We start from the raw sequence: 13,135 nt of genomic DNA on the forward strand, positions 1-13,135 counted from the left end.
GGAATGGTGATTACCTGTTGTATATAACAGGCATTGTACTTCCTGCTTAGCAGAAGCACTTTTCTAACCTTAAGATTTTGGAATTGTTGATTTTAGGGATTTTGTCATCTTTTTGAAATTTCTGTTATGTCTTCATTGTTCTGTCTTGTGACATTTAGGTTTTTGACTTTAAGATTTTTGACAACTTGTAGATGATTGATTCCAAAGGCCCATGCCTGTGTACATTTTGCTTAGCGTGAGTGAAAATCCACCTCCTTTGAGGATGACCTGCAGGAATTGTAGCTCAGCTAGTGAATGAATCCAGCAGGCAGCTCACTTTCATTGGGATTTTGTTCTTTATTATCACTGGGTAAACACTTTATGGGAGAAATTTTATGTTGGAGTAGTATTCATGAATTGGATGCCTTCATCTCAGATGTCAGGAGGTAATTCTCTTTGTAACATTCAGAACTTTGTTCTTTTCCTTTTATCTAGATATATAGAGTAGAGTAGAATAAACAGGAACAGGACAAGAACAGGATTATAGCTACAGTGTATTATCATGTGTCTGTAGGAGTCCTGCTAGCTAACTGTAGTTTTTTTTATCCTGAAAACTCTTGTAGACTAGGGGAAAAATAGGTGGGTGGGGAGCTAACGTTTTTATGAATGTCTCTGCTGTATGCGAGGAACTGTGCTAGATTCATTGTATTTATTATTTCCTGTAATACCCAGAGCAAGTGTGTGAGGTAGGAATTATCCCCATTTTGCAGATAAAATTGAGACCCAGGGGAGTTAAGTATTCGCCCAAGTACCACATATAAGTACCAGAATTGCCATTGAAAGCCAGGTCTGTGTGATGCTAAAGTCTCTCGCGCTTTCCGTCTTACTACTCTCTTCTCACTACTTCTAGTCACTCATCCATTGTTGAGGGAGTGATCACTTGCTCTGTGCTAGGCATTTGAGCCATAAAGATGGTGATCTTGTGACCCTCCCACTCTATCTAGTGGAGGTATGTAAAACCCCAAAGGCTCTGTAATGTACTAATTGGTTTTATTTAAAATTCTATGTATATAATTTATAAGAGAGAATATCTCTAGGAGTAATTTTCAAAGTATTAAGATGCCCATTTGAGAACTCTGTCACTGTAAGTTAAAGTTTGCTTTTTTAATAACTTCATTCAGTAGGCAGGTTTTTCTGTTGAAAAATGTGGATGTCTTCCATAAACCATAATTGCATATGTGTAGCATAAATATTGTTTTTTTATTGGATTTGTTGCAGAAATAAGGGCCTCTTTTGTTTAAATGGACTTGCTTTTGAACTGTGAAAATTTAATCATGATAGTTTATTGGTTCAGCTCTGGAGAAGCTGAGGCAAAGCTATTTTGCTCCAGCCAGAGCTATTTATATACCATCACTGAGAGTTCCTTTTTATATTATTGGTGTTATTGTGTACTAAAAAAAGGGATGTTAGTAGAAAACTTAGGATTTTTTTCATTCTATGTCCTTATTCACCACAATGATATTTTTAGAGGTTATTTCATCTAGCTTTATCTCTTCCGAAAAAGCTTTTTCTTTTTCACAGTAGTGGCAGACAAGAACTCAGCTTGAAGCCATTCCTCCTTAAGCTTTCTTTTTTGAAGGGTGAAAGGATCAGAGAGAGTGGAGCTCTGTGTGTGAATTGAGCCTCTTTGCCCTTATCCCCTTCCTGATCAACACATTTGCTTCACTGAGGGGAGAAATAACCATGAATTTAACCCCTTTTAAAAAAGGGGTTAAAACGTAAGGCTGTATCTTTTAGTTTGTCTATGCAGAAAGAAAGTCTATGGTCTTAGAAGTTTATCCTCACTTTTGTTTCGCTTCTGGAGAAGATCATTATTCCGTTTAGCTTTCCTTTTAGAAGAGTGCTTTGCTGAACAGGGAAGGCAGGTAATCGTTTATTGTTGCAAATATCTGCCAAATTGGATAAGTGGAAGAAGAATAACAGCACTATGGCTGCTCAGTGGCTAGAATTTGTGAGCTAAAAACTGGGGGACAAACTAAGTTTTAAAAGAACATTATACACTTCAATGTCCTTATAGCAGAGCTAAGTTTGGAAACACTACTAGATCTGCTGCCCTGTAAGTGGAGTGGTTCAATCTCTGCAGAAGCATCTGATTTCAGGCCTACATATGGGGCCTTAACAACTTGAATGCAAATGGGTGTAGCCTCTGAAGCAAGATTTGCCAAGTGTGCCTGGATCCTTTTAGCTGACCACAGTCAGGGACAGCAGCATGTCATATTTAGTACTGTTTTCCTCCAATATGGACATCTGTCTGCTTCAGTATTTACCTACTGTCAGTCATCCATCCATCCATTCATTCATGTTATCTTTGAAATAGTAGACTAGTGGGTATGTTTCTTTTGGTTTGTTACCTGCCTTGTGAAACATATTGTAATAATATGTGAGGTTCCATCTTTATTTTATCCTATAACTTGAAACAGTTTTCAAAGACATGATTACATAAGACCGTTTCACTTAAAATTTAGTGAATTATGCACATCTTTGGATTCTGGGAGAGACAGGCTAAATGTCGAATTTCATGACTGCAAATCAATTTGCAAAAGGCCATATGAAAGATAATGCTTAATATCATTCAGCTTCTCTTCCATTAACATCTTGAACTATGGTGTAAAGTTTTGTATTTTTATTCTAGAAATATAGCTGACATTAGCATTCAGGTATACAGTTCAGTTTATCTCTAGTGAAAAGTCTCTTAAAATTAAGTTAAATACAGTACAGAGAACACGGAAAATCAATAATATTTCATTTCTTTTAAGTAAGATCTTTCTATATACATTTGCTTGGGTTGCTTATAAATTTCTTTCTTTACAGAAGTATTTTATAATAAATGTCAGTTATAGATTTAACTGTAGCAAAAAATAGTACAGGTTCTGTAGTAGCTTTAATATATCAGGTAAAAAACTGCTTAGCTAAGTATTAGTGTAGAGTAGTGGAATAGTCTCCTAAATGATATTTTTAAAATGTAGTAATATTAATAGGAGAGCATTTAGGAGCTTAACATGTAGAATATTATAGAATTTAGCATATTGTGCTTTAAGATATTTAAAACATTTGCTTATTGGTTTACTTATAACCCTTTACACAGAGTAAATATATTATAAATATTTGTTGATGGATGTGAACTTGCTTCAAATTTTTTTATATCTAATTACTCCCATACTAGTGATATAAGATTTAATTACTTTAGTGTTATCTTCATAGTCTAAAAATAGTATCCTAATATTACCTACGGTTCAAACGGAATTCTAGTGGCATTAGCAAGTGATTGATAGAACTGGTAAAAACTAATTTGTTAAAGTATTAGAAGTTGAACATTGGGCAAATTCACTTTTTAATAGCCATGTATGCATCAGTAAGTTTAAAAGCACCCCCTCTAGGGGTGTTGCTTAGGAAACATTTTCTCTTTTTTCAGAAATAGCTAACCTGAGTATAAATTAAGTACTCATCGGGTTCAGCTTATTCACAGATGTGACCATTTTGGTATTTAATGTGGCTGCCAAAGTAGATAGAATAATATTTTAAATTGTTTTCACCACTGAAATATGTAAACTGGAAAAAATTTTGCTTCATGAATATATGCTTGAGGATAAATGAAGGATGGGTGTGGGTTATGTTGTTGTTGGGAGTTTGATGAATTTCAGAGTAAATTGGAAAGACGGAGGCCATTTAAGACTTTGGTGAATAATATAAGTGAAGAAAAATCAGCATTTAATATCTAAATGAAAATATGTGACTGCTTTAAAAAAATAGCATTTAAATTAGTAACCTAATTACTTTATAGGAGACGAAAATGTATGGATGAAACCCAGGAATTCTCCTCTTTATTAACCCTGGTGTGTTACTAAAAAATTATGAATTGTTCTGATTGCTGGAAAAACTGTTGATTGGTTCCATTTGATTATCTTCTTGTTTCACCTTTTGTAGTATGGGAATATTGGGTTAAGAAGGAGGGACGAGGGCCGGATGTAATCCTAGCACTTTGGGAGGCTAAGGCAGGTGGATCACCTGAGGTCAGGAGTTCGAGACCAGCCTGACCAACATTGGGAAGCTGGCGCAATCTTGGCTCACTGCAACCTCCGCCTCCCAGGCTCAAGTGAATCTCATGCCTCAGCCTCCTGAGTAGCTGGGATTACAGGCTGACACCACCATGCCTGGCTAATTTTGTATTTTCAGTAGATAAGGGGTTTCACCATGTTGGCCAGGCTGGTCTTGAACTCCTAACCTCAAGTGATCCACCGGCCTCAGCCTCCCAAAAATGCTGGGATTACAGGCGTGAGCCACCACATTCAGCCCAGGATATTTTTATATGTCTAAGGAAAGATGCTTTTTTGTTTGTTTCTGGAAATAATGCCATTTGTCTCCTTAAATATTTCTCTATACTTTAAATAACAAAAGAGAAAGGCTTATCTCATGTAACAGTAACATTTATTAATAGCTTCATTAAGTATGGCCACTGTAGATGTTAACTTTTTGAATATAAAAGGAATGAATTTATTTTAGTGATCTAAGATTTTTGTAATTCCAACATTCTGAGAATTAATATTACAAAGTATCCTAAAATTTAAAAATGATTATTCAAAAATTTTAGGTGAGAATATAAAATATATGTACTGGGTTGACAGAAGTGAAACTGTTTGTGGTCTTAAGTAGTCTCATTAATAATTCATAAACCTGATAGGAGTTTTCCTCTTAATCTTTACCTAACAAAAGATGGAGTTAATCATCTGTGTGCTTCAGACATGAAAAAATTCCTCTGGGACTCAGTGTGGGATCAGGGTATCTTGGCCTTTGAGGTTGGAGAAGTGTCATTTCTTGCTGTCTCTGCTTGGGCACTCTGTTAGCCCCTGGCTGTTTGGTGTATTCTTAGAGTTTATATGTTTTGTCTGTGATTAGAGGAGCTCAGTGCAAATGGGTTTGTTTAGCTGCAGTTGTAGTTGGGCAGATACTGATTTCAACACTTTTTAAAGGTCTTGTGAGGAGAAGAAAGTAAAATTTTAGGTCAAGTAGTTGCCAACTTAATATTTACTTGTAACTCTTAAACTGCCACTTATATACATGTGACATTTGATACTTGTAAAATATATTTTTATTATATTTTCTACTATTGAATATATTTTATTTTTCAGAGTGGGACAATTTTTAGTTTTAGTTGCCTTTTTTTTGTTTTTGTTTTTGTTTTGTTACCCAGGCTGGTGTTGACCTCCTGGGCTCAAGCTTGGACTGTAGGAGTTGCTGTATTCTTTTAATTGAAGTAAGGGAATTGTTCACTTTAATGTTGTGTGATTTAAAGGAAATACATTTGTAAACTACCTTTTCCTAAATAACTTGTGTACTAAAGTCTGGCACATTTTTCTTGGTGTTGGGGCAACGGTGGTGAAGAAGACAAAGTCCTTGTGGTCAAGGAGTTTTTCCCCTGTAATATATAGTAATAGGCAATACTGATTTAAGCAAATACATGAGATAATTTCAGATTGTGGCACGTATAGTGAAGGAACCAAAATAGGTAATATGTTGGAAGGAGATTGGGATTGGGAAGAAGATTGGCAGAGTTGGAAAGCTGCTTTAATAGGGAAGTTAACAAAGGCGGGTGTCTTTAGCATTTGACAAGAGGGACCACTTGGGGAATGATCTAGGAAATTCAGGGAAAGCAAGCACAAAGATTTGAACACTAGAATGATTGGAAAGGAGGCTAATGTGACTGGTGTGTAGTGACTAGGGGAAATGATAGTCACTAGGTTGAGTATATTGGCTGGGTCACATTATGTGGGGCCTTAGAAATGAAGAGTGTGGTTTTCTAATAGTTACTGGAGGAAGTCGTCAGGGGAGAGGCATGAACTGGTATGCTTTTGAAAGACCTCTCTAGTCTCTGAGTGTAGAACCGATTATAGAACGGTGGAGAACAGGCAGAAAAATCATTTAGGATCTATTGCTGTGTCCAGGGAAGAGGTTGATAGCTACGAGTTCCAGAGTGGTAGATCTGGAAGTTCTGAGAAGAAGATGGATTTGTGATAGATACATACTAGTGAAGGGAGAAAGTGTGCTGGTTCTTTGCCTTTACTAAAATCCTGTGGCTTCTGATAGTTGTGGCAGCTTTGAATTTCACTGTGTTGTGGCAAAGGAGAGAATTGGTGTTAAGGCACATGGGTGGGTTCATTTACAATGTAGACTTCATACCAATCAGATTTTTGTCTTATTAAATCTGGCAGTAGGTATTTGATTTGTTTTAAATGTGACATTTTATTGTTGCAGGAAATGTTTTCATATTTGTCCAACCAAATAAAGAAGTTGTCAGAAGCCTACAATGAAAGACTGTTGCATACACCTCACAATCCCATATCTTTAGGTAATTTCTTTTTTCCTAAAGAAAAACAAATACTTATGATCCATCTCTAGGAGGAAGCTGGTACTTCTAGAAAGAGAGAAAACTCTTTCTAGTTATAATGATATTTCTAAATTCATCACAGTATTTTAATTTGTAAATTGAAAAAGTTTAGTTAGGCTTTTGAAATATTTTAATATATTTCTAAGATAAAGCCTATACACTGAGAGAATCAGAGTCAATATTAAGTATTATAATGAAAATGCAGAAAATAATACTTAAAGTCCTGTTTCTAACCAGAACTCTATTTATAAATAATTAAAGCTTTCTCCAGGTCGGGTGCGGTGGCCCGTGCCTGTAATCTTAGCACTTTGGGAGGCTGAGGCGGGAGATCACTTAAGCTCAGGAGCTCAGAACCAGCCTGGGCGACATAGTGAGACCTTGTCTCTATTATTTAAACCAAACAAATAAACAAAACTTTCTCCAGTTAACAGAACCCCAACATACCAGAAATTAAATCTTATGTTGTTTTTAATGTCATTATTGCTTGTTTTCTTTAGCCTATGGATGTTAAAGAAATTTGTATTTATGGTATTTTCATTTGCGTATATAAGGACTATGTTTTTGTCATGTAATATAGGGGTTACTAAAAACAATAATGTGAATATTGACTTTTATGAACTTAATTATCTTTTAAGCTTCGTAATTACCCCCTTTTAAATTGTGAATATATGTAATATAATGTTTCATATTTCACAGATATCTGAAGAAAAGAAAGTGAATCATTTGTAGCCGAAGCCTTTTTTAGGAATGGGCTTCTGTGGAATACCATTTGAACACCAATATATAATAAAAACCACCCCAATTAGTCCTTTGCTGATTTATGATCTATGTAGATGTTATAGAAGGTGATATTGTGTAGCTTGAATTCCGAATCTTCCATGTCCTAGCCTCTGACCTCCTTTTCCCTCACATGCAAAATTGTTTAATGATTGGTTGAGATTGTTTGTGAAGCATGTAGTATGGTGAGTCCTTAGTAAATGGTAGCTACGAGTGGTGCTATGTATGCAATCCAGTTTACCCACACAGCCTTAGAACGATCAGTTCCATTTCTATATGCAGAATTTGATCTTACTTAGTTTTGTATATGTACTGAAATATATCCCACATTTTTTAAAAACTTTACAAGTTTTTAAAACTTGGTTGAATTTGAATAAACAGCCATACTGATCGTGTTATTGTTCCATCTCTTTAGTTGGAAAAATTTACTCTCCTGAAGGATGATATGGAAATTCTGTTTCGTATTCTGAGATGTTAATTTACATTAAAATATTTTTGTCTGATATATAAAGAAATCCCTATGATTTATTAAGTACGTTACAGTGAAATTGTGCCACTTGACAATGAATCAAAAGTAATGTCTTCATCATTATTATTGTTATTATTTGAATTATTTTTATGCCAGTAAACCAGCGCTTATTAGGGTACTTTTTTCTTTTTCAGCTATGACACTTAAAACACTAGACGAACACCATGACGAAGGTGTCACTCAGCTCGGCTCGATGCTTTTTACTAGACAGGTTTCTGGAGCCAGGTAAGTATGTTTAAAATAGATGTGGGTTTCTTTGGCTTTTCAAAGTTAACTCCAATAAAATACCTTTCCTCAACAATAGTCCCCCAGGTATATGCTGAACTATACCTGCGAATTTATCATGGAGTAAAGAATGATGAGTTAGAGGATCTGTAAGGCTACTGTATGCCCACCTGTTGACTGCTTATGCCTGAAATAGTCACAAAAAGACATGAATCTTGTTTGTTTTCATAGATGTACAGAAACAAAGTTTTATTACCTCTCTATATAGATATTTTGTCTTTATATCCTTTGTTAGATGATCTTCGGCGTGTCACATTATGGTATTAGAAATAAACCATCTTCATCACTAAATTGAAGTGAAAGTGTTGTTAAGGAAAAGCCTTCTTCCTAAACTAAAAAAAAAAAAGAGTGTGCAATCCTTGCCTATGTCAGAGAAAATTGTACTTTTTCCTCTTCTGTATACATGGCCTGAAAAATGAATCTCGTTTTTCATTTTAGATTTGATGAGGTCAGAGAAAAATGACTTGAAAATATCTTGCTGTAAATACTTTACATGCTTCTATTAAAGAATTTTTCTGTAGCTACCAGAGGATAGAGATTTTATATCACAGTACAACTTTTTAAAAGTAAAATCTTAGATTAATTTACTTTTTACCTTGATGAACTCTTACCTATATACAATATAGTTTTGACACTTCTAAAATGGATTTCTTGACATTGCTTTTAGTATTGCCACTATTTGTCTTTATGTTTAAGTTGAGCCTCATTGACTTCTTTAAAACATAGCTAAATGATTAGAGTATTAGAAATCTGCTTATATCTAACATGCCAGTGAAATCAAGCTTTAAAAATGCAGGTGCCTTTGCTGAATATTACTGTTTGCTGACCACCACCCCACTATAAACAGTTACATAACTTCTTCTGTATCTTGGCTTTAAAACTATCCATTGCATAGCACTGATCAGATAGTTAGACTTTTAGTTTGTTGATTATTTGAGGTAACATGACAATTACAGTGGTTTGACTTGCAAATTTCAATATTTCAGTGAAGGGTGTATATATGAAGTCATATTCCAGATTTGACACAAAACCAAATCATTTTCTTTTTACTTCTTTAAAGAAGATGTAGAGGTGTTTAAGATTCCTAGAGCTTCAGGTAAAGAGAAAAATATACTGGCAAAAGTAAAATAAAAAGAGATTCCTAGAGCTTATAGGTCTTTAATAGGAGATAAGTAAACGATAATCAGATAAGTAAACGGTAGGCAGGACTTTTCTATGTAAAAAAGCAGTGTGTTATAGAATTTCATTTTAAAGTTGATACAGTCTATTTTCGTAGGCCATGATTTATTCCTGTTTTAAACTTCTTAATAAGTGGATGTAAGACTTTGTAACACATATCTTTTGTTTATGGGTGACATTGTGTTACCATTACCAGACATATTAAATTGGTAAATCTTTCTTCTTTCAGGGTTGTGCCTCTTGGGTCTGTGCAAACTGTGAGTGGCTATACTTTCAGAGGCTTTATGTCACATACAAATAATTACCCTTGTGCTTACCTAAATGCTGCATCAGCCATCGGAATGAAGATGCAGGATGTGGACCTGTTCATAAAGAGACTTGACAAGTGTTTAAAGGCAGTAAGAAAAGAACAAAGCAAAGAGAGTGATGACAATTATGACAAAACTGAAGATGTGGATATTGAAGAAATGGCTTTAAAACCAGATAATGTCCTTCTTGACACATACCAGGATGCTTCTTCATGACATGCGAAGGGTTTCTTCTTGATCTTTGCAAATACATGTGCAAAGGTGTATTTGAAAGAAATGATAAAGGCTGTAGTACAAGCAAGCAGTTTAAAGATAAGACTTGAGATTTTTGAATTGAGAATTTCATGGAGAATATTCAGTCAAGGAGTAGACTGTGGTCTGAACTAACCATTGATGATTGTTAAGTTTCCCATTCTTAGACTGCATCAATCCTTGTGATCCTTAACAGGTTATAATATACAGCTAGCATTTTTCTAATTGTTAAAATATCTGTTAATTAAGCATCATGACTCAGATAATTTTTACTAGTGTAACGACAGTAAAATTACCTTCAATTCTCTTTGAAATGTAGAGTGCTTCCTCCTAACCATTCTTTACCTTTTCTGATCACACAGAATTGAGAAAGATTCCTTATGCCACTAGTTACTAGTTGTTTGTTGAGATGTGTAAGTCACAGTGTGCCTGTAAAATGGACATTCCCCAGGGAAGCAGAGTCAAGGTATAAACTTCCATTTTGACCCAAAAGCAATGGCTCTCAACTGGGGTTGATTCGCTTATCTGAACAGCATCTGCAGCCATTTTTGGTTGTCACAACTGGTGGGATGCTGTTAATATCTAGAGGATAGAGGCCAGGGTGCTGCTCAACATTCTACAATGCACCGGACAACTCTCCACAACAAAGAATTATCCAGCCCAAAATGTCATTAGTGCTGAGGCTGAGAAATACACCTCTAAAGTTAGATAAACTCCTTGAGTAAAGAGGTTACCATAGCAACTTTCAGTAGTACTTCAAAGAAGATAGCTTTATAAATGTCATCAAACTATACTATATGGAGAATCTTAAGTGATAACCAGGGTCACAGGTTCCAAGCATGTCATTATAAATTGTTTTATATGGCACTGGTGCATTTTTCCTTTTGGGTAAGGGAAAACATTATTCCACTTACTGTTTTTGCTTTAAGCAGCCTGCATATATTGGTTAGTTTGTTCAGATGTTGTGCACAGACATCATCAAAATTAGCTAACATGAGTATTTTTGAACATATGTTTGCTAGGAAGGTAAAAATCACATAGTATAATAAACAGGTGTGTTCCCCCCTCCTTGCCCATGTGCTCATTTTTCTGAGTCTGAAATTCCAGACATACTGGCTTTAACAATAATTTTGTTGTTAATTTAAGAAATAGACTGATATGTCATAGCCTGAAGATTTACTGAAGCTTCTAAACATGCCACCATGCCAAAGCTATGTTTCTCAAAACCAGCTCTGTGGCTTCTGTTCCTAGAAGATGCTCATGGGGAGAAAGTGTTTACAAATAATTCTGGGAGCCGCCTTTGCAAACCTGCCTGTTGGCGTATAGAAGGCTCTAAGAATTCCCTCACTAAATAACCAGTTTCAATATATCCTTATCCAACGAGAAACTCATTTTTTTAAAGTGAAATATTTGTTAACAGCCCATTGAGCATACTTTTAAAAACACTATGGTAGAGAATGCTGTGTTGCCTTCTGGGCTGCATTTTTCTTATTGATTTGGCATTGTAACCTATGTATGAGAAAGAGATTTTCTGGTATTTTGGTGACATTGTACATTGTTCTGGACTGTAAACATGAGCTCAGACAGACACCGCTTCCTTTAATGTGTAAGGTAGACTCCTGTGGTCACTGGCTTGACCACCTTGGAAGTCAGTGACTATTTTGAGATGAAGTATTTAACTATGAATATCATAAAGGTTATTTTAAAATGTATTTATTTTATCTTTGGGGTTCAAACATTAAAAAAAATTTACATAGCTATAGTAACTCATTTCAAGGGAATAAATGCTGGATTAAAAAGTGTAAATTTTTAATGAGAATTTAGGACTAAATTGCAGGACCCGTAAAACTGAAGAGTTGCAACCTCTAGATTCAAAAAGAGGGATGAAATGTTGTCGCAAATGTAAATTCTGGCAGCACGGCTTGCTGTACATGTAAGCCAAAATTGTTTTATAGAACAAGTGATCTATATTATTGTGATCATCACTTAGCTTAAGAAAGGCCGGAGCTGGGAGAGTAGCAAATGTTTTCTCATCTGCAGTGTATCAGCAGTTCTTGGGCTTCAGCTGCTGAATAGATAATAATTCTAATTGAAGATAAATTACATGAACTCACATGTGAATGATAGATATGTTACAACATTTCATTCCTGATGCAGAAAATCAGCTGTGGTTTTTATTATTAACCCTTTCTTTCTCAGTGGTTTTGGAATTCTAGCTCTATTCCTCCTGGCTTAAAATTTGACTCTGAGGGCATAAAATTCACAAGTTTTTGAAGAGTTCTGTCTATTCAGGCTTTCCTTTGTCCCCATCCTAGTGTCATTTTCACTCACTCCTATTTCCACACATAAGTATTAAAAAGGATGTGTTTATTATAATTTGCTAGTACTGATTGGTAAGCCTCATAATTGGCCTTTGTTATCTTTGTTCTGTGACGAAGGCAGTGGATGATACATTACCAGTCATTGCTGAAGATAACCTCTTCTATCTTTGTGACCCAACAATCCTTATTAAAACTATCAGGTAAAATATTGGAGTTAGGTTTGTAAAGTCATTGGGCTGTGGCAGCCTGCTTAGAAAAGAAAATTGTGTAACAGAATATTGTTTTGGTCACTACACAATGTGTTACTTATACATGGCAGGGAAAGGAATTTTAAATCAAACTCGCAGTTTGGTTCTTAGGTCCTCTGTTGATGAATTCTCGCTCTATCAGGGAATGATATGTGACACCAGCCTTAGGAACCTGGTGTTCAACTGTAAATCTTTCTATTTAGCTTTTTGTATTAGTTGAATAAAGTTACAGATATGAATTATTGAATACAGTTCTGTTCAGCCAATAGGCACTTGATATACAGAATGGTAAATTTAAATATGAATTAAATTTTTCTATTATTATGATCACCACTTCACTGTGGTTCTGTGTCTTTAACCACTTCATAATAAGAACTGTTATTGAGGACTGGGCTACAGAATGTGCTTGTATTTTTAGACTACGTCTATGGCTTCCATAGATTTTAGTAAAATTTAAACAAAGATAATTTGTGTTTACTGCTGATGTTACTTTAATGTTGAATTAGTAGTTCATCCTGAGAGTTATATTTCACAGAGGAAAATAACCAACAGCTGAAAACAACAACAGGAAAACTCTTGTGAGTCTGAGTCATACTCGGAGAAAGTTTTTGGAATACATACACATTTGGTGCATGTAAGAGTTGGGTTTCCTTTTCCCACTTTCTGAGATGTACTAACTTCTGCCAAACCCTTAAATGATTTTGTTATGTTTTACATTTTTGAGGCCAACCTTATTTTGTAACTGAAAAAAAGTCCAGTTTTGCATACACAGAAATTTGGTCATTTTAGAAGCTTCATAACCTGAATAGTTTGAT

General features: G+C 35.1%; 1 protein-coding gene across 4 annotated transcripts in view; it reads left to right on the forward strand.

The window, feature by feature from the left end:
* LOC105487834 (Sep (O-phosphoserine) tRNA:Sec (selenocysteine) tRNA synthase) overlaps positions 1-12,650 on the forward strand; it is a 46,876-nt gene extending 34,226 nt beyond the window's left edge. For all 4 annotated transcript variants that reach the window (XM_071093787.1, XM_071093785.1, XM_071093788.1 and 1 more), the window contains 3 exons: positions 6,289-6,382; positions 7,862-7,952; positions 9,421-12,650. In XM_071093787.1, the coding sequence (XP_070949888.1) occupies positions 6,289-6,382; positions 7,862-7,952; positions 9,421-9,715 (480 nt within the window). In that variant the 3' untranslated portion in view covers positions 9,716-12,650. The remainder of the gene's footprint in view (positions 1-6,288; positions 6,383-7,861; positions 7,953-9,420) is intronic.
* The last annotated feature ends 485 nt before the right edge of the window (positions 12,651-13,135 follow it).

Source organism: Macaca nemestrina, chromosome 3 (genome assembly GCF_043159975.1).
Source record: "Macaca nemestrina isolate mMacNem1 chromosome 3, mMacNem.hap1, whole genome shotgun sequence".
Classification (NCBI taxonomy): Eukaryota; Metazoa; Chordata; class Mammalia; order Primates; family Cercopithecidae; genus Macaca; species Macaca nemestrina.